Source organism: Panthera pardus, unplaced genomic scaffold (genome assembly GCF_024362965.1).
Source record: "Panthera pardus isolate Hobbes unplaced genomic scaffold, ASM2436296v1 HiC_scaffold_26, whole genome shotgun sequence".
Lineage (NCBI taxonomy): Eukaryota > Metazoa > Chordata > Mammalia > Carnivora > Felidae > Panthera > Panthera pardus.
Genome location: NW_026526832.1, coordinates 33,917,527 through 33,938,659, shown reverse-complemented (window position 1 = coordinate 33,938,659; position 21,133 = coordinate 33,917,527). Strand labels below are relative to the sequence as shown.

Sequence of the window (21,133 nt, the reverse complement as noted above, 5' to 3'; positions counted from 1 at the left end):
AATTTCCAACCTGTCACAGATTAAAACTTTTGCAAAATACCACCTCCCAATTATAAACAGAGACTCTGTTTTCAGGGAACGTGGTCAGGAGGGGCATATGGGAGGCTTTTGGTCTCTGGCAATTCCTCTGTCAGCTTCCTGGATTGATTCAGACTCTTTTTTTGGAAAAGTTCTATATTTTTCTAAAAGAAAAAAAATTAAAAACCCACAAAACTTGGAAAGAGGTCATGAGCAGCACTCTTATAAATGGTGAAGATTGTTAAAACCCCAGATGGCCAAAACCTGCTCTGTGTGGATGTCTCTGTTTCCCCTGGTCAGGTTTATATTCCTTCCTGTGCTCCTACAGCACTGAGCGTGTGCCTCTGTAGGGCACTGCGGCACTGTCTGTACTGGCTCATCCACAGCCATCTGTCTGTCCTGCTAGGACCACGGTGGGGGCTCTTCAGGTCTTATTCCCTCTGAACTAATCCTCACCTGGGGCTGTCATAAATGTATTATCACATAGCGGGGATGACTACATAAATTAAGAATATATTCACATCATGGAATACTACATAGTTATAAAAATGATAAGCATGTAATATGCCCTGTATATAAAAAACCAAGAATGTAGTTCCAAAATAATTGAATACCGATCACTATGCACAAACACTTTTTGTAAATGAAAGAAATGAAGGAACACTAGGTGAGGGTGGTTTTCCCTATAGGGCTGCTCCAAAGAAGCCTGCTTTATCATTAAACTCCACAAAACACCATTTTTTAAAATGTTTATTTGTTTTTGAGAGAGAGAGAAAGAAAGAGAACACGAGTGGGGGAGGGGCAGAGAGAGGGGGAGACATTGAATCCGAAGCAGGCTCCGAGCTGTCAGCACAGAGCCCGACGTGGGGCTCGAACCCATGAACCGTGGGATCATGACCTGAGCCAAAGTCAGACGCTCAACCGACTGAGCCACCCAGGCACCCCCACAAAGCACCGTTTTTACATACTACTTAATTCTCAACTTTCAGTAGACTAAAAAGTTAAATCACATTTTTAATCTGAAACTAAAGTTGAATCAATATTCTTTAACACATAAAAGGCTAAAAACTAGATGTCACGTTAGTTCTAGCAACAGCAGAGACTTTGACCCAGAACATTTGTATACTAGTTTATTCCTGTCTTTATCTTATTTTCCTTAACCATTTTCCTATTTTAAAAGTCTAACAGATGCATACGTATATATGGCCCAGGTTGCAAGACCCCAGGCCTCACTCTGTGCTCTTCCCTGCTTTAGTTTTCTCCTTACCATCTTTTCCTACTTGACAGACTGTAGATCCCATTTGTTTGTTTTGTTTGTCCTCTCTTTTCACGGGACATAAAACTCCTCGGGAACAAGCGTATTTTCCTGTTTTGTTCATTGCTGTGTGCCCACAGCCTCGAATAGTGCTGGGTTTTAGTTCTCGATAAATTTCTGTTGAATTAATGAATGAATTGTAAATAAATATGTGTGTGTATTTATATACATATATAGGTGCGATTTTCTTCAACTCAATAATTTACTCAAGATATTTGGTCAGCTACCGGGTACTGGACAATGGGGTGGAGTGATAAGCAAATGGGCAAGGTCCCTTCCCTTAATTATTTCCAGTGGCAGGTCCTGGTGACAGGAGGGTAGACAAGGGAGCTGTTCTAATGAGGAAAATGGGTCCAGGAAGGTCTCCCTGAGGAAGTGATTTAAAAGAGCAGATGCTGGGGCGCCCGGGTGGCTCAGTCGGTTGAATGTCCGACTTCAGCTCAGGTCATGATCTCACAGCTCGTGAGTTCGAGCCCCGTGTCGCGCGCTGTGCTGACAGTTCAGAGCCTGGAGCCTGCTTCCGATTCTGGGTCTCCCTCCCTCTCTCTCTGTCTTCTCCCGCTCATGCTGTCTCCCTCTGTCTCTCAAAAATAAACAAACATTAAAAAAAAAACGTAAAAGAGCAGATGCTAATCCTGTGAGGGGAGCGAGGGGTAGAAGGATGCCGTGTCTGCAAGCCTGGTGGTGAGTTGACAAGTAGGACGCATACTTCTTAGAAAGACTTAATCTATTTAGAAGCTTAAGATATCATTAGATAATTGGCTAAATGCTTTCTCCACACGTGGGCACAGAGAATCGTTGATATTTTCAGATTGATCATCTTGTGGCAGAAACGACGTTCTCAACTGAGTCTTACCTTGTCTTTGAAATACGATGTTTTCGGCCCTTTTGTCTACTTTGCGAAATCAGTACATACTCCTTACTGAAGCTTTCTTTTCCAAAATACAGATTTGTTGAAGAGGGACATATTCCTTACATAAATGCTTTTCAGCATTTTCCAGAAGAGATGAAATTATATGGGCGTGACAAAGGAATCTTTGCTATAGAGGCAAGTTATTTTCTTTTTTTACTTGCTGGTCACTAATAAGACACAAAAACAGTATGGTGATTTGTATTCCTTTCCTGACTTACTATTTGGTGTCGGGAGTTTTTTAAAAAGTGGCATCTAGTTTTTGTTCTGCCCGTTTGTCATAATTTATTTTCCTCATGTGGTTTCTTCTAATCCTTTAGGGTATCCTGAAAAGACAGCTATAGTGTGAGGTGTGCATACTGCCAATGGGTATATTGTTAAGACTGAATTTTACAAGTGTTATGTAGAGACCTTTAGGTAATCTCAAGTTAAAAAAATGTTTTTTGTTATTTGCATACTATGTTGCTTTTGAGAAAAAGAGAAGAAAGTTATTATCTTGTTTCAAGAGGTGCAATTTTCAGTCCTTTGCTTATTAGTCTTTTTCTAGATCCGTCTTCAGATGTCTCCGGTGGAAGGGCTTCTGTCCCTTTAATTAGCAGTCTTTATCACTGTTTATAGTGCTCAGATTATCTTCTCTTTGTTCTTCATCAGAAGGTTTGCAGGATCCTAACTATAACTATTATCCTCTGTTTACCCGCTTAAGGAATGATTGTTATAGCCTTCCCAACCTTCACCACCTTACATCGTCTGTGGTTTCGTTCAAGAGACATTTGTGATCCTTACTAAACCCCTGCATAAGTCTGGTTCACTGTCATCCCAATTTTACATCTCAGCAAACAGCTCGGGGAGACAGAACGAATGCCAAGGCCATACAGTCGGCAGTCTTGGAGCTACCGAACTTGCAGCCTCTTCCTCACTGTGTCATCTTGGGCTCTGTTCGCCTGCCGCTCTGCCCTCCTTTTTACGCTGGTTCTTCAAAACACTGAAGTAGGTGCTATGAAGACACAATTATATAAAGTACTGATTTTGAAGCGTTGAGCCAGAAGTGACTGGATGATTGGAAATGCAGATAAACAAGCTTGCACAAGACCGTAACATTTTACATCCGCATTGAATTTAGAATATTGGTCACTACGAGTGATCTGCAGGGAACATTAGAGTTTTAAACCAGAAATGGCTCCACTTTCAGAACCAGTTGTGCAGGAGCAGGTCCTGTAGATTTAAAGAGAGGAAGCAAGTTTGGAGGCGGGTTCCCCGTGCTGCCTGTGTGTCGTCACCGTTTATTCCATCTCCGGGAGAGAGGAGACGAGTCCCTCGTGCACTTGGACTTGCGGTGGTGTGCGTCCACGGGCAGCACAAGGAAGGAGGGTATGGTTGCAGCCAGCACTGAACCTGGAAGAGACAAAGAAGAAATAATAATAGTGGTAGCACTTATTATGTACCAGGCCCCGTTTTACATATTTTATGAACTCCTTGATTATTCAGGCCAATCCTGTGAAGTACATATCATTATTACCCTGATTTTACAGATGAGGAAACTGAGGCACAGAGCTATTAGGCAACTTGCCTGGCACTCTCACTCTGACCGTAGTCCAGCATGGCCAAGGCAGCCTTAGTTTGGAGCGAGACAAATGTGGGACCCCGCCACGCAGGGAGCACTGGATGAGAAGCGGGGACAGGAAGTGGAAGTAGGTCATCGAGGCAGCGAAGAAGCTCCGGACTGGTTACCAAAACCGAGAGGTGGCCCTGTGGTGGAGATGGCACCCGAAACCGGAAGGCAGGGGATAGGGGGTCTGACGGGAGGATGATCGGGGCTGGAAGTGCCCGTGTGGGTCACGTGTCCTGGCACGAAGCACAGGCTGGCCGGCCAGAGTGGCCTTCCTGACAGATGGATCTTTATGAAAAGGCACGTTAGTCTGTTTCTCCGATTGGGCAGGGTTGTGATCACGTATTTTTATTTTTAATTTCAACAAATTTTAAATTTGAGTACAGTTGACGTACGGTGTGACATTAGTGTCAGGTATGCAGCGTGGCGATTCGGCACGTCTGTCCATTTCGCGGTGCTCACCGCAAGCGTAGCCGCCGTCTGTCACCATACGGCGCTATCACATTTTTTCCTTAACGTTTATTTTTGAGAGAGACAGAGACAGAGCTTGAGCGGGGGAGGGGCAGAGAGAGAGGGAGACACAGAACCCGAAGCAGGCTCCAGGCTCGAGCTGTCAGCACAGAGCCCCATGCGGGGCTCGAACTCACGGACCGTGAGGCCGTGACCTGAGCCGAAGTCAGAGGCCCAACCGACTGAGCCATCCGGGCGCCCCGTTACAGCACCATTACAATATCACCGGCTGTAGTCCCTATGCTGTACGTTTTCTTCCTGTGACTTATCCATTCCGTGACTGGAGGGTTGTGGTAATTTATTTAGAGGACTGGGGACAAGAGGACACATCCTGTTTTTCCAGTCCGCACTCCGGACCCCAGCTAATTTGCCAGAGGTGTGGTGGAGCGACTGAACTTGAGTAAAGTCAGGGAGATATTTACAAAGTAGAAGATGTTCCTACCACCTTAGGAGCCCTGTTTGTCTCAAGTTTTTGGTTTCAGAACTAGCCTGCACTCAAGGTTGATGGGTTTTTCATCTTTTGTTGTTGTTGTTGTTGTTAACGTTTATTTATTTTTGAGAGAGAGAGAACACAAGCAGGGGAGGGGCAGAGAGGGAGGGAGACAGAATCCGAGCTGTCAGCACAGAGCCCAGCGTGGGACTCGAACCCACGAACCTCAGGTCATGATCTCACAGTTCATGGGTTTGAGCCCCGTGTCAGGCTCTGAGCTGTCAGAGCCTGCTTTGGATTCTGTGTCTCTGTGCCCCTCTCCTGCTTGTTCTCTCTGTCTCTCACTCAAAAGTAAATAAATAAACATCAAAAAAATAATTGATTTGAAAATCTGTATAATTCGTTAATTAGTAATTTCAAATTTAACTGCTAAAAAATTGTTCATGGTTAGTTATCTGAGCCTCGTTCAAGTGTTCCCTGAAAGGAAAAGACATTTAGCTCGGTAATTCTCAATCTGTGTCTTTATATTTGTGTGGTTTTTCTAGAGGGACCAATGGAACTCAGCATTTTTGCATTAATCGCCCCAGTGTAGTCTTGGGTAATAAAAAATTGTCTCTCTCTTTCCCTCCCTTCTTTCCACCTACCCCCCGCTTCTCCCCTCCTTCCCCTTCCTCTCCCTTTCTGTCTCGTCTTCCTTAATCTTCAGTATGTTCTGTGTCTTACATCCTAACTGACTGGGCTTTAACCTGATTTCTCAGAACCATTCACCACTCAAGTTATATCGATAATGTTGCTTGGTTGAGGTTATTTGTACTTTTTGCTAGTGCCTAAAATTATTTACTTGTATTTAACTCCCTAACCACATCGTAAGCTTCTTAGAAATAGACACTGGGATCTTTTATATGGATCATGAAATATTAAAACTGGAGGGAAATTTATAGATCACTGAGTCCACTTTTCTTAGTTTTTCAATAAGGAAACAGGCCTAAGAAAAGATGTGATTTGGGAAGAAGTAAACACCTACTTCATTAGGGTTTTCGTGAGGATTATTTGACATAATATATTCAAGGTGCAGGTGAATCACAGACGTCGAAATGGACACACCTTCTAGGTCTCAGGATGGAAAAGCTTTTCCTCTGAGGAGAAGATGAAGAGTTATCCTCACGCTACTGGGCGGGAAAAAACGTATCATTTTTGGAAATTAAAATTTTCCTCTTAAAACTCTGTTAGAAATAAATAAAACAAAACCCACTTTGAATATGCACATTTCTACGTTTTCTGAAAGGAGGTGCCAGGAAGTTCATGGATATGATTCTTGCTTTTCAGTATAGTGTTTTCTAATTTTGGTTACCATAAATGCAGCTTCTTGCAGAGGATATTGCTTCCTGGGCTGAGTTTATATGCTTGGGAGTGGTGGCTAACCAGTAATTTCCTTTTGAGTTTAGAAATTTGGTTTCACTTTATACTCACAGAGACACTCAAACTTCACTCCATAAAAAATAATTATTTTGAAAAATATATACCTTGTCCTTTCGAATAGTAATAGATCCCCTTGTTGCCAAATGTGTAAATGACTGCAAGAGTGACATAGGGCACACAATGAAGAAACTGCTGTTGTCGTAGCCAGTGTGGCTTACGTTTCCCAGAAGACCGGCTTAAGCCTTTAGCTAAGAGTGGCTTTGCCCTCATAGGCAGTGGAGGAAGGATTGCCTGCGACTGTTAGAGCCACGTTTAGATCTGCTGGTGATTCGGGTTTTCAGCCTGAAATATTATGTTCTCACTATTGTATCAAATCTAGACTGTTCTCTGCACCCCCTAAGTTTTTATAATTTGAGACTTAATAAATATTTTGTAAATTAAGAAGCAAAATGAGGGGCTCCTGGGTGGCTCACTTGGTTAAGGGTCTAACTTAAGGCTCAGGTCATGATCTCACGGTTCGTGGGTTCGAGCCCCATGTCCGACTCTGTGCTGACAGCTCAGAGCCCGGAGCCTGCTTCAGATTCTGTGTCTCCCTCTCTCTCTTCCCCATCCCCCACTCGCTTCTGTCTCTCTCTCAAAAAATAAACATTAAAAAAATTTTTTTAAAAGAAGCAAAATGAGTTAATGTTTGCTTGCATGTTTTACTCTGAGACTAATTTTTGCTCATCCTATCAGTTACCGTGAGAGGCGTATTTAAATCTAAAACCACGATGACCACCTTTTCTTTCATGTTCTATCAGTTGTTGCTTCAAGTATGTTGGAGCTCAGGTACTAGGTGCATAACAACTAGGATATTTTGCCTTGACGAATTGACTCTTTTCACTATGTAACGTCCTTTCTCCCACCCCTCCCACCCCTGATAATAATTGCTTTCATATCTACCTTGTTCAGTGTTAATATAGCCAGTTCAATTTTTTAAAAAAATTATTTGCCTAATATATCTTAAACAAATTTTTTAACCTCTCTACATCTTTATTTTTAAAGTGGCTTCTGGGGCACCTGGGTGGCTCAGTCAGCTAAGCACCCGACTTCGGCTCAGGTCATGATCTTGCGTGGTTTGTGGGTTTGAGCCCTGTGTCAGTCTCTGCGCTGACATCTCGGAGCCTGGAGCCTGCTTTGGATTCTGTCTCTCCCCGTCTCTCTACCCCTGCCCTGCTCACGCTCTGTCTCTCTCTCTCTCAGAAATAAATATTAAAAACAAACAAACAAACAAACAAACAAAAATAAATAAAGTGGCTTCTTGGGGAGTGCCTGGATGGGTCACTTGGTTGGGCATCCAGCTCTTTATCCAGGCTCAGGTCATGATCACACAGTTGTGGGATTGAGCCCTACATCTGGCTCTGTGCTGAGCCTGGAGCCAGGTTAGGAGTCTCTCCCTCCCTCTTCCGCTGCCCCTCCCCTGCTTGTGCGCACTCTCTCTCTCTCTCTCTCCCTCCCATGCACGCTCATGCCTGCTGGCGCTTTAAAAAAAAAAAGTTAAAGTGGCTTCCCGGTAGACAGTATGTGGTGGTCTTGATTCTTTTTATGTAGTCTGATATTCTCTGCCTTATAATTACATGTTTTTAAAATAACTCTATGTTTAGACCGTTGACATTTAATGTAATTGTAAATATGATTGGGTTTAAATCTACTATCTTGCTGTTATTTGTCCCAGCTAGTTTTTATTTTTTTCCTTGTTCTCCTGCCTTCTTTGAACTGACTTTTTTTTTTTTTTTTTTTTTTATGATTCTATTCTCCACCATCAGTGTATTAACTGTAGCTCTGTGGGCTCTGTATGTGTGAGATTGTTCTAGAACTCCTAATACTCATCTTCAGCTTCTCACAGTCCACCTCAAGGACGAGTGCACCGCTACATGTGTTGAACTTCCCTGCTCCCATTCTCTGGTGTCCAGCGTACTTTCTTATTTTAAGTTTATTTATTTATTTTGAGAGAGAGCGAGCGCTGGAGGGGCAGAGAGAGAGAGAGGGAGAGAGGGATCCCAAGCAGGCTCTGCACTGTCAGCACAGAGCCTGACGCAGGGCTCGATCCCATGAACCGTGACCTGAGCCAAAACCAAGAGTTGGTTGCTTAACCAGCTGAGACCCCCCAGGCGCCCCCGTGTTTTCATTTCCTGTGCGTGTATACCCAGAAATGGAATTGACGGATCATATGGTAGTTATAGTTTTAGCTTTTCGAGGAACCTCCGTGCTGTTTTTCTTAGTGGCTGCACCAAATTACCTTCCCACCAACAGTGCACAAGTGTTCCCTTTTCTTCCACAATCTCGCCAACATTTGTTACCTCATCTTTTTGATAGTAACCATTCTAACAGGTGTGAGGTGACGTCTCCTTGTGGTTGTAGTTTGTATTAGTTTTAGTTTGATGATTAGTGATGTTGAGCACCTGTTCATGTACCTGGTGTTCACTGGTATATCTTCTTTGGAAAAATGTCTATTCAGTTCCTCTGCTCCCTTTTTAATCAGATTTTTTTGTTTATGCTATGAAAGTATGTGAGTTCTTTATGTTTTTTTGGATATTAACCCCTCATCAGATACAGGATTTGCAAATATTTTTTCCCCATTCCATAGCTTGCCTTTTCACTTTGTTGGTGGTTACCTTTGTTGTGTAGAAGCTTCTTAGTTTAATGTAGTCCTACTTGTTTATTTTTGCACCTTTTTTTTTTTTTTGGAGGGGTTTGTCAAACCCAAAAAATCATTGCCAAGATTGAAGTCAAAGAGCTTACCCCTTATGTTTTCTTCTAGGAGTTTCATGATTTCAGGTCTTAAATTTAAGTCTTTCATCCATTTTGAGTTGAGTTTTGTGTATGGCGTTAAATAGTGGTCCAGTTTCCTTCTTTTGCATGTGGCTTTCCAATTTTCCCAGCACCATTTATTGAAGACACTGTCCTTTCCCCATAGATATTCTTGGCTCCTTTGTTGTAAATTAATTGACCGTATATGCACGGGTTTATTTCTGGGCCCTCTATTCTGTTCCTTTGATGTGTGTGTCTGTCTTTATCCCAATACCGTACTGTTTTGATTACTATAGTTTTGTTACATAGTTTGAAATCAGAACGCGTGATGCCTTCAGCTTTGTTCTTATTTCTAAAGATTGTTTTTGCCTATTTGGGATCTTGTGTGGTTCCATACAAATTTTAGGATTGTTTTTTTCTATTTCAGTGAAAAATGACATTGGAATTTTGATACGAATTGCATTAAATCTGTAGATTGCTTTGGGTATATGGACATTTTGACGGTAGTGATCCTGCTACCCCACTTGCACAGAATATCTTTCCATTTACTTGTGTCTTCAATTTCTTTCATCAGTGTCTTATAGTTTTCAGTGTACAGAACTCGTTTCTTTCTGATGGTTTTCTGTTAGTGTATAGAAGCACAACTGTTTTTCATATATTGATTTTGTATCCTGCAATTTACTGAATTTCTTTACTCGTTCTAATAGTTTTTTGGTGGAAGCTTTAGGGTTTTCTATATATAGTACCATGTCGTCTGCAAATAGAGGTGGCTTTACTTCTTCCTTTCTGATCTGATGCAATTTCTTTCTTTTTCCTGCCTAATTGTTTTAGCTAGGACCTCTAATATAATGTGAAATAGAAGTGGTGAGAGCGGGCATCCTTGTCTTGTTCCTGATCTTAGAGGAAAAGGTTTTAGCTTTTCATCGTTGAGTATGCCGTTAGCTGTGGGTTTGCCATATATAGGCCTGCCTGATTTCTGATTCTTGTCTTTTCTATTCTTTATGTAATGTGTCTTTTTTCCTCTAGCTGCTTTTTAAGATTTTCTTTTTATCACTTTTTTTCATCAGTTGGATTACGATGTGCCTTGGTGTGGTTTTCTTTATGTTTCTTATGCTTGAGGTTCATTGACCTTAGATCTGTGGGTGTATAGTTTGCATCAAATTTGGAATTTTTTCCTTCATTATTTCTTTACATATTTTTTTCTGCCCTCCCCTTGATTTTTTTCTTGGATGCCAGTTCCATGTTAGACCACTTAATATTGTCCACAGCTCACCAAGGCTTCTGGCTCTTGGTCTATTTGTTTGTTTGGTTTTTATATCTTCTTTCCCAGTGTGTTTGTTTTGGATATGGTCATGTCTCCAAATTCCCTGATCTTTACTTCTTGAATGTCTAATCTGCTGTTAAACCCAATGAGTGTGGCTCTGATTTCAGAACCTTCTTATTTTCATTTCTAGAAATTTCACTTTAGTTTTGTTTTTTCCATTTCCCTTGTTATGCTTGTTTTCTTTTACGTCCTTGAGTATATCGCCAGTATTTATAGTAGATATTTTAAGGTTCTTGTCTACTTATTCTATTGTCTCTGTTATTGCTGGGTCTGTTTCTATTGATTGGTTTGTCTCTTGATTATGTGTCATATTTTCCTTCTTTTCATGCCTGGTAACTTTTGACTGGATGCAGACATTGTGAATTTTATGTTGTTGAATACTGGATCTTTGTTTTGGTGTATAATTAGGTAATTTAGAGATCAGTTTGATCCTTTAGAAGCTTGTTTTTAAGCTTTTTCATTGCTGGTCTAAGGCCTTTATTCTGGGACTAACCTAACCCTGCTACTATGGTATACTCCCTCAGAAAGTTCTATCCAATACTCCCAGTATTATGAAGTCTTCCTACTGCAGCTGGTGCCTTGTATGAGCTCTGGGAATTATTTGGATTCATTGGAAAAAATCCAGTGATTTCTCCCCCGACACCCTTCCATCCCCGCCCCACCGGCCTTGGGTTTTTCCTCACACATGCATGAATCAGCACTCAGCCAAAGACTTGAGAGGACCTCTTTGCAGATCTCCAGAGTTCTCTCTGTGTGTGGTTTTATCCTCGCTGGTACTCTGCCTGCAGATTATCGCCACCTCAGCTTTCGGGAGCACCAGTCTCTGTCTCCTCAACTCAGCAAGACCGCAGGGCTCTGTCTCACTCCCCACTCCCTGCACCACAGCTTGGAGACCGCCTCCAGGCAGTGAACCGGGCCTTTCACTTCTCTTCTTTCAGGGATTATAGTCCTATGCTTCTTGTGTCCATTGCCTGAAACTGTTATTTCATGGATTTTTCTACTTCCGTGTTTATGGTGGAAAGTCAATTCCCATTGTATTTAATCCTTGGTGAGGGGAAATGGAAGTATGCCAGATACTAATCTGTAGACATTTACAAGTAGACTCAGTAGTCAAATGTGTTTTAGATGAGCGTTACCTAAAAAAATTCTTACTTGAATGCCTAAAGTATCTCACTGCTCATTCATTCTTGGATTTTTAAATAAAATTATAATTTCTATTCATGAATGTTATGACTAGTATGATCTTTGTTTAAAAATTTTCACCCAGCTGGACTGTGTTATTGGAAGGTCACGGTTATAGGCTTTTGTTGACACAAAATACTTGCCCTAGAAATAATCTCTTTTGTTGACTGTTTTTAAGTTACTCTTGAGTGAGGGGACGGGGTAAGATAGGGGAGTAATTTCTTAGAGATTTTGGTGGAAAGTGTAAACATAAAAATAATATGAGATTATGTCTTGGTAGCAATAACCATTGTACTTTGCCTTTTTTGCTCATATTGAGAACATTTTTTTGGAAAACTTTTTATTTTGGAAGAATTTTAGATTTACAGAAAAGTTGCAAAAACAAAAATAGTACAAAGAACACCCATGGATCCTCAACTTCTGTTAACATTTTATCCCACTTGTTTTATCATTTGTGCTGTTCTCACTGTCTGTCTAGCTACCTATCTATGCAATTTTATATCTGAATCATTGAGGGTAAGTTATATCTATCATGGCCCATTACCCCTAAATATTTTAGTGTATATTTTCTAAGAAGAGAGATATTCTTTTACATAACTACAATTTAGTTAACTCTTCATTTTTCTAAGAACTGAACCAGACAATATGTCACGGTTTATTTATTTGTTTTTATTTTTTATTTGTTTTTAATTTTTTTAATGTTTATTTATATTAAAGAGAGACAGAGTGTGAGCAGGGGAAGGGTAGAGAGACAGAGACAGAATGTGAAGCAAGCTGCAGGCTCCAAGCTGTCAGCACAGAGCCCGACGCGAGGCTCGAACTCATAAGCAGTGAGATCATGACCTGAGCCGAAGTCTGATGTTTCACTGACTGAGCCACCCACCCAGTGGGTTTAAATAAAGAACCCACTAGTTCTTTATTTAAAAAAAAATTTTTTTAATGTTTATTTATTTGTTTATTTTTAAGCAAGAGAGAGCAAGCATGAAAGGGGGAGGGGCAGAGAGCGAGGTTGAGAGAGAGAATCCCAAGCGGGCTCCGTGCTGTCAGCACAGAACCTGATGTGGGGCTCAATCCCACAGCATAATCACGACCTGAGCCAAAATCAAGAAACGCTTAACCAACTAAGCCACCCAAGCACCCTGTACTTGGCTAGTTCTTTATTGATGGAGTTTTGTATTTGGTGATAAAAGGCTAAAGAAGGCAGCTAGGTAATGAAAAAAACAAAGCAAACAAAACTAGAAACAATCTAAATGTCAACAGGAAAATGGATAAAAAGTGACAGTCACACACTGGTATATTAAATAGCTACAGCCACAAGCAACATGAATGAATGTAAAAAACATTCTATTGAGTATCAAAGGCAAGATTCAGAAAACTACACATAGCGTGATGCCATTTGCACTAAGTCAAAAAGAAGGTAAAATAAATATATTTATTTAAGTATGTTTATGTGTATGATGTTACTTTTTTAAAAAGTAAGTTTGAGGGGCGCCTGGGTGGCTCAGTCAGTTAGGCGTCCGACTTCGGCTCAGGTCATGATCTCGCAGTTTGTGGGTTCGAGCCCCGCGTCGTGCTCTGTGCTGACAGCTCGGAGCCTGGAGCCTGCTTCGGATTCTGTGTCTCCCTCTCTCTCTGCCCCTCCCCCACTCGCTCTCTCTCTCTCTCTCTCTCTCTCTCTCAAAAATAAATAAAGCTTAAAAAAAATTTAAAAAAAAGTAAGTTTGTGATGAGCAACTTCAGGATACTAGTTATGCCTCTAGAGGGAGGGGAGGCAGTGGAAGGGGAGGGAAGGAATATACTGGTAGATAACAACAGTGTTGGTGATTTTCTAGTTCTTAAGTCAGGTAGTGGATTCATGGGTGTTGTTTTTATTATCAGGCTTCAAGATTACAAATATGTTACATGTATTCTTTTGTATTTTTCAGATTTTAAAGGCAGCTGGAGGGTTGTCCAAATAGAATTTCTCAAATAGGAATAAAAGGCAATATGGGATACATGGGTTTGTTTGTATGTGTCCTGCATCCCCGACTATTCTTTGAGCCATATTTAATGCTTCTATTATTTTTTATCCATAAGACCTAATATAATTCCGTATACATGGTAAGGATTCAGTCTTTGTTTATTGATTAAATGATTTGAAATAGCTAAAACCGGAATACGTTTAAATACCTTACTTTCAGGGGATTTCAAATTGATCTGTTGGGGAGTTTTTTCCACCCAAGTAGGAAACTTTCAGATGTATTTATTACATAAAATATGAGGAGGCCATTAAATAGTGGCATTTGGTGAAAAAAAAAATAAGAAAGCATTCTACTAATGTTTTAGCAATAAGTGTATGACGGACATAACTTTGATGTATAAACAAGGACATCGAAAATGCCAGTTATGGGTGTGTCAGTATCACTCATGAAAACCAGTGCGTGAGATAAATAATCTTACCAGTTAATTCGTGCTATTCACCAATATACTGAAACCAATAATGAATTACTTTGGTCAGAAAAGACATGTGTGAGGCTACACCGAGGACCCTTCTTTTTGGAAAGTCATCCTTCATATTTGCTGTGTGAAACTAGTGACTTACGTGGATTATCTGTGATTTAGTTTGATCCTCGGCCGGTACCCCCCGGTACCCAGCATGCTTGGCCCTGGTCTCCCCTCATCGCTAGTTCCCGGGAGAAGAGAAATGGTACCCAGGTTTTACACGTCGGGTGTAAGGTCGGTCTGCTGTAGAAATAATCACATAGCCCTTCCAGAATCAAACTGAAATAATTTTGGGATCCTCTACTTTTCAGAATACTGGCTTTTTAACCTTCTTTAGTACACATATGTGAAATTTGAACATTAGCTGCTTTGCAGCAATCAGGAGAATATTTGGAGAACAGACACATCTTAAGAAGGAGGACTCCAACAGGTTTTCCCCTGCTCTCATCCTGGGCCCATAACAGATTGCTATTTTCCATTTACTTGGCGAGCCCTCATTGGTTATCGGTTCATAAATTTGTATTTGTTCGTAAGGCCTGTCTTTGTGCAAGTTGACGACATAATTCTAAAATAGTCCCATCCCCCAGACCAAGACCCTGTTTCACATAAAGTAATGTGTTCACCACAAACTTCCAGACTAGACTTTGAACAGAAAAAAGTCTTTTACGTTAGTACATGGTAGATTTACAACCACTTAGCAGACTAAAAATGCAAAGTGAACCGTTTTGTGAATCATATTACCCGTGGAAATCATTTCAGCCTTCCTCCTTCAACGATACGTTCCTGCGTTTGTCGTTACTTCTGACATTACTTTTATTTCTTATTAGTGTTTCTCTGTAATGGAAAGTCTTGTTTTAAGTTTGGATTAACAGGTGCATGTAGCATTAGCTTTTTCTCGGCTGAATCTTTGCTTCAAAACAACCATAATAAGTAAGGGTGAGGCACTGTACTCTTTTTTTTTTTTTTCTTTTAATAGCGAAGCAGGAAGTTCACCTCTGACAGGGTATTGTAATCAGGTTTATCACCAGAGCCTGCTGTTGGGTAACAGAAACTCTAGCTTGTCCTTACCTGTCTGGAGGCATTGCTTCATGAAGGAAAATAAACTCACTGGAATATTTGTGAAATTTAATAAAATGCTTTCCCAGGCACTTTGTTTTTAGCGCATGCTAGAAGAATTTCTAATAGCTTTGTGGCCTTTTAAAAAACATATTAACCTTGCGATTTCTTATTCTTGTAATTAAGTGAATTTGTATCCCTCTGGAAGCCCTACGTAGCACGATTGCTATACCTTTGAGATGCATCTTCGGCCACATCTGGCAATACGTCGCGTTCCCTCTCTCCTGTCCCCTCCTTTTTCAAGAAAAAGGGGGCAGGTTTGGGATGTCTTCAGATGACTGTTTATTTAATTGACGGACAGCTTTTCTTCATTGTACGCTTTGCCTTTGCTCACAAAAGTGCATTCACTGTTCCATGGTATGTTGAAACTTTTCAATGGAAATGGCTTTTGGTTAACAAAGGAAGCATTTTCCTTCGTCCTTCCACGTCTTAGCTTTCTCCAGTAAGTCTTGGCTCCTTCGGCAGCTGTACCTCCACCAGCAACGACAAAAGGTGCGATTGTTCTAGGAGATGGCGTTGGAGATAATGCCAGTGTTTTGTGTGTGGGCTGCCGGGACTGTTTCTTCTTCTGTGTTTGGTTTTGTTTTGTTTTTGTTATTCTAGACAGTTGAGCACACCTTAAACACAAACCACCACTCCCCAAAAGAGCTTTAAAGACCCTTAAACCTTCAACCTAGGTGACCTCTTTTTCTCCATTAAGTTGTTCCGTTGGCCTTTAAGTGGGCCCCTGTGTCCCCATAATGACAAATCTGGCGGAACTCAAACCAGGGGGAACAGAATCCAGAACCCAGAGACGGTCGATGTGGTTTGTTTTCTTTCTCCGAGCCGGAGACTTGGAGCGCCTGACTCTTCCTGCCGTCACCCTCCCTGAAGAGCAAAGCTCAGAAGAGGTGAAGGTGCGCGAGTTAAGTTTTAGTGTTTCACACCGTCTCCTTTTGCTGAGTTGTGATTCCCAACTCCAGGTAGATAGGCTTTTCCTCTTATTTATTTAATAAATTTAGAGATAACCTCCTCCTCCTTTTTCTGCTTCTGCCTCTTCTGCTGTATGTTTGACTTACGTTTCTGGAGCACGGTGCTGATTCAAAGCATTGTTTACTTCTAGAAAAAGTCTCTCAGTTCTCCCGGTGGAATAAGCTAAACTGTAGTCTCTTCCAGGGACACCCTCTCGAGGCCGAGCCCCAAATAATCAGATCGCCGCTTGAACTGGAGCTGGGCCTAGACATACCTGTCTCTGTTATACTGTTTATTCTGCAGAGGACTTGGAGACAGGAGGGTGGTCCATCTTTTCTGCACTGCTTTTCCTTATTTTTCTAGATGTTAAACCCACAGACCGGTTTCTACACAGAGAGTATGTCATACCCGTGTTCTTCTGCTGTGCTCCTTGACAGTGTTTCTAAATCCTCTCAAGAATTAGGCATTTCGTCATCCCTCGCTAGACTCAGCAAGAAGGGATAAGGAGGAAACTGGAAATTCGTTCTGAAGTACATCTCCAGTATTTTGAATGTTGATCAGCAACATTCTGATCTTCTCTCTGAATGAGTAGAAAGAAAAGATGTAATGCGAGTTCAGCCAGACCCACTGAGTGGCACTTTGCCAAGATGATTCATCCTGCCTCCGAGCTGTCTTAACACCCTTTGTGAGACTAGGTCCCCGTTGGTTGGAGGAGGGAAAGGACCGCCCAGAGCTGTCAGACGCTCCTGGAGCGGCTCCAGACACAGGCGTTCGGGTCTTCCAGCTTCCCCCTAGCTCCGCGCACCCCCTCGCTCTGTAGGCCACGGGTAGCTCTCGGGATTGCTTGTGCAATCTTTGTTAGAAGAAGAATCTGGCGGGTTTCGGTGCAGCCGAAGGGCTCAGGGGAGTGTAAGGAGAACAGGTGTTCTCAGTTTCCCTCACTCCCACTCCTTCCAGAGTCACTGCTGCCACACAGCGTGGACCGAGGCCAGCGGAGGCTTTCTTTTGTTCCTGACCTCCCACGATATCCTGACCGGCCCTGGGATTCGTGGGCGCACTGCTCTTTTCAAGCTTGTGGGGGAACGCCATCCGAGGCACTCTTCCAGGCTGCAGGAAGGATCAGGGTGGAAAACCACTGCATTTTATTATTTGGGGGGGGGGGGGGGCGGGGTGCCTAAGAATATCCTGGCGAACTTGTGCAAAGTACAGATTCTTTGGGGTGCCTGGCTGGCTCAGTTGGTGGAGCGTCGTGACTCTTGATCTCGGGGTTGTAGGTTCAAGTTTCATGTTGGGTGCAGATTACTAAAAAATAAAATCTTGACAAAAGGTAATAAAATAAAGCACAAGATTCCTTGGATGTCAGAGATCGATTCATTGAGTCTTCTGTGGGCTGAGGACAGTGGGACGGGAACAAACAGGTTTCACTGTGGTCTCATTCTCTAAAACAGTGCCGTGGAGCCGGGCTTCCAGCCTTCCGCCTAAGGTTCTTTGCTGAGCGAGCCGTGCAGGCCCCGCCAACTGGCCTTAGTTGCAGTGGAAGCAGACGGCTGTATGGGGAGGCTAGTCCACGGCCCAGCCCTGCAGGGACTTCGTGTGTCTTTGCAGGCAAAGGGGAGCGTTCTGATCCTTTTGATGGCGTCCTCTGGGACAGCAATGGCGTGCAGTGGCCACGTTCAGTTCTAATCTTCCCTCGTTTGAGACGCTAAGAAGACCGTCCCTTTCCGTATTCTACTAGAACCGTTAAGTGATCATTTTTAGATAGAGATTCTGCTACCGTATTTTCTTTTTGCTCTGTAAATTTTGTCTTCAGGGAAAGGCAGACCCATACCTTAGTGTTACACATCTAATAATTACAGCTTCATAAACCCACCCATGTAGCGTTCTATTGTTAAGGCATTTTATTGTTAAGGTATTTTAAAATAAAGGTAGAAAATAGCAAGTAGTAATAGATTTTGAATGTAGATTATATATATTTTGATTTTTTTAATCTTCAACTTTCTTTTTTTTTAAACTTTTTTTTTTTTAATTTTTTTTTTTTTTTAACATTTATTTATTTTTGAGACAGAGAGAGACAGAGCATGAACGGGGGAGGGGCAGAGAGAGAGGGAGATACAGAACCAGAAGCAGGCTCCAGGCTCTGGGCCATCAGCCCAGAGCCCGACGCGGAGCTCGAACTCACGGACCGTGAGATCGTGACCTGAGCCGAAGTCGGACACTTAACCGACTGAGCCACCCAGGCGCCCCAATCTTCAACTTTCTAATTCTAATTATGACCTCTCTAATATGTTGTGTTTGTTTTTTTTTTCCTTTAGACAGATGTTATTTAGGTTCCTTTTTTATACTTCTTAAAAATTGTAGGGGCATCTGGGTGGCTGAGTTGGTTAAGCATCTGACTTTTAATTTCGGCTCAGGTCATGAATTCACAGTTCGGGAGATCGAGCCCTGTGTTGGGCTCCGCATTAATAATGTGGAGCCTGCTTGGGATTCTCTCTCTCTCTCTCTCTCTCTCTCTCTCTCTCTCTGCCCCTCCCTCACTTGTGCTCCATCTCTTGCTCTCAAAATAAATAAATAAACGTTAAAAAATACTTCAAAATTATTAAAAAAAAATACAATTGTGGCACCAATAACTTAAAACTTACCACTTAAACCATTTTTAAGTGTGCAGTTCAGCGGAATGAAGTACACTCACATTGCGACGCAACCACCACCATCCCCGTCTCCGGACCTTTCTCATCTTTACAAGCTGAAACTCTGCCCCCATTAAACTCCAGCTCCCCACTGCACCCTGCCCCCCAGCCCCAGTTAGGGTGGGTAGAGAGCCACTGTTCTATACTCTGCCTCTCTGGATTTGACTCTTCTAGTACTGTGCGGAAGTGAAGTAATACAGTATTTGTCTTTTTATGTTTGACTTATTTCACACGGGAGAATGTTTTTAAGGTATATCCAAGTGGTAGCGTGTGTCAGAGATGAAAATTTCTTTAACAAAAATTTTTTTTTAATGTTTCTATTTATTTTTGAGACAGAGAGACAGAGCGTGAGCAGGGGAGGGGCAGAGAGAGAGGGAGACACAGAATCTGGAACCGGCTCCGGGCTCTGAGCTGTCAGCACAGAGCCCGACGCAGGGCTCGAACTCACAGACCGTGAGATCATGACCTGAGCCGAAGGCGGACACTTAACCGACTGAGCCACCCAGGTGCCCCTTAATTTTTTAGCGTGTATTCATTTTTGAGAGACAGACACAGCGTGAGTGGGGGAGGGGTAGAGAGAGAAGGAGACACAGAATCCGAAGCAGGTTCCAGGCTCCGAGCTGTCAGCACAGAGCCCGACGCGGGGCTCGAACTCATGGACTGTGAGATCATGACCAGAGCCGAAGTCGGACTCAACCGACTGAGCCACCCAGGCGCCTTGCTTTTTAAGGCTAAATAATATTACATTTTGTTTATCCATTCATCCTTGGACATTTGAGTTGTTTTCACCTTTGGCTATAGTGAATAATGCTGCTGTGAATGTTAGTGTGCGAATATCTGTTAGAGTCCCTGCTTTCAGTTCTTTTGAGACATCTACACAGAAACACAATTGCCGTTATCATATGGTAATTCTATGTGTAATTTTTTAGAACTACTGTAATATGTTTTTCAATATTTATTTTTTCTTATGAAAGAAATATATTCAGAATGATTAAAAGAAACGTAGAAAACAATGAAATGTATAAAGAAGGCGATAAAAATCACCCACAATCCAATTTCTCACGGATGCCATTAACATTTATATTAGTTGTCTTATTTAATGTGCATTAACATATTTGCAAAATTAGGATTGAAGACTACGTACAAATTTCTTTCTTGCTTTTTTAAACTCAGTATTGCACTGTGAATATTTTCCTAAGTCATGGAACAGCCTATGAAAAAAGCTTTTAAAAAGCCTTTTTAATAGCTGCTTTTTAATAGCTGCTTAATATGTATGCATGGAACGTATATCTAACATAGATGTCCATTAATAAGGAAATGTTGGATTCACAGGGGAATACTTTCCAATGACTTAAACTGATGTTTTCAAAGGCTATCTCATGATATTAGAAAATACACACAAAATATAACGTTAGGTGAAAATTTAGGAGACAAAACTTATACAGCTAATTCGGTTTGTGCAAAGGTTCTCAGACAGATGGGAGCTTAGCCTAAGAGCAAGGTAAACCATTAGATTTTAGTAGACGAGTGACATGTCAGATTTCGTTTTGAAATCTCACTCTTGCTGCTAGTTTCAAAGAGGTAAAAGCGGATATGGAGATACCGTTTGGTTGGGAGCCCAGACTGGGGTGATGGAGGCTTAGAGGAGGGTAGTGGTTATGGAAGGGATGGGGACGAGCAGCATTCCAGACCCAGCCTTGAGGCAAAGAGTCTGTGTGCACGTGGTGTGTAAGAAACGGAACTGTCGAGGACGAGTTCCAGATGTTGGGTTTTTGTGGCTTGGTAAGGGATACCAACGGAGGACTAAAAGTAGGGGTATGGAAGAGAAATAACTCAGTTTGGAGCGTGTACGTCTGACACAGTGGAAAGATACTCAAGTGGAGTCGTCAGAGACGCTGTCGAATTGAAATCCCGGTGTTATAAATGTGAATATGCCCCAAAGGGCTGAGAGAAAAGTCCTCCCACATCCTAACAGTGGCTTTCCCTAAGTTATGAGCATTTTTTATTGTCTTTATTATAGTATTTTATATTTCATAACTTTTCTGTAATGAGCATGTATTATTTTTATAATCAAATTTAAGTGTTACTCGAATACATTCATGGCATTATTTATAGTAGTGTAAAAATTGGAAACGACCTACGTGTGTAACAGTTGTAGAAGATTGGTAAACATTAAGTGGAAGGATGCTGAAGACCGTCTAGCCGCCTTTTGAAAAAAGCTTTTCAGTGTTAGCCAAAAAGGAAAAGTCTGTTTAAAAATAAATGAAACACTTGAAAGTGAAGTCTACCCTACGGAATGGAGATTAGGAGAATCTAGAATCAATTGTAAACTATAATATAAATCTGTAGATTTGCATTATTAATAATTATTTTACCCTCTGTTCATAGGTGAAA

At 41.7% G+C, this 21,133-nt stretch overlaps 1 protein-coding gene across 4 annotated transcripts in view; it reads left to right on the top strand.

Moving 5' to 3' along the window:
• TAF1B (TATA-box binding protein associated factor, RNA polymerase I subunit B) overlaps positions 1-21,133 on the top strand; it is a 67,476-nt gene that overhangs the window by 26,934 nt on the left and 19,409 nt on the right. For all 4 annotated transcript variants that reach the window (XM_019452311.2, XM_019452302.2, XM_019452358.2 and 1 more), the window contains one exon: positions 2,282-2,381. In XM_019452311.2, the coding sequence (XP_019307856.2) occupies positions 2,282-2,381 (100 nt within the window). The remainder of the gene's footprint in view (positions 1-2,281; positions 2,382-21,133) is intronic.